The sequence below is a fragment of the Monopterus albus genome, unplaced genomic scaffold, assembly GCF_001952655.1.
Source record: "Monopterus albus unplaced genomic scaffold, M_albus_1.0 scaffold8068.1, whole genome shotgun sequence".
Lineage (NCBI taxonomy): Eukaryota > Metazoa > Chordata > Actinopteri > Synbranchiformes > Synbranchidae > Monopterus > Monopterus albus.
The window spans coordinates 1-532 of NW_018135918.1; the positions used below are offsets into that span (position 1 = coordinate 1).

At 43.8% G+C, this 532-nt stretch overlaps 1 protein-coding gene across 1 annotated transcript; it reads left to right on the forward strand.

The window, feature by feature from the left end:
* Positions 1-96: 96 nt before the first annotated feature.
* LOC109954392 (vesicle transport protein SEC20-like) lies at positions 97-528 on the forward strand (the record flags this gene model as incomplete). The annotated part of the gene is made up of 2 exons (XM_020589738.1): positions 97-263; positions 394-528. Coding segments are annotated over 2 exons (302 nt in total), but the record flags the coding sequence as incomplete, so codon positions are not given.
* Between the last annotated feature and the right edge of the window lie 4 nt (positions 529-532).

Consider the following 532-nt stretch of genomic DNA (forward strand, 5'->3'; position numbering starts at 1 on the left):
TAGAAACAGAATGCCATATTCCACAGACATCCACTCATATGCACACTCGTACTGCTGCTTCATTGGATTGTTGATTACACAGTTTCTCTAAAGCAGCAAACAACAAACCTGCATCACTTGCTCTGCTTTGTGTATTTATCTCAGGAAGGTGACCAAAGAAAGCCTCGTGGAAACTAGTAGCAATATCACAGAGAGCCTGATGTCTGTCAGCAGGATGATGGCTGAACAAGTGAAGCAGAGTGAGGACACCATCGGCGTCCTGGGTAAAAAACAAAATACATTTTTTAAATCTCTGATTTACAGTATTTCTCCATTGTAAAGATCTCTTTTTTTGTTTCCATCTCACATTTTCTTTCCATTTTAAACTTTTAATACCTCTCCTCTACTCCACAGGCACTTCCTCCAGGACAGTGCAGGAAACCAACGAGGAGTTCAGGAGCATGACAGGAACCATCCACCTGGGCAGGAAGCTGATCTTCAAGTACAACCGCCGGGAGCTGACAGACAAGCTGCTGATCTTCCTGGCTATGGC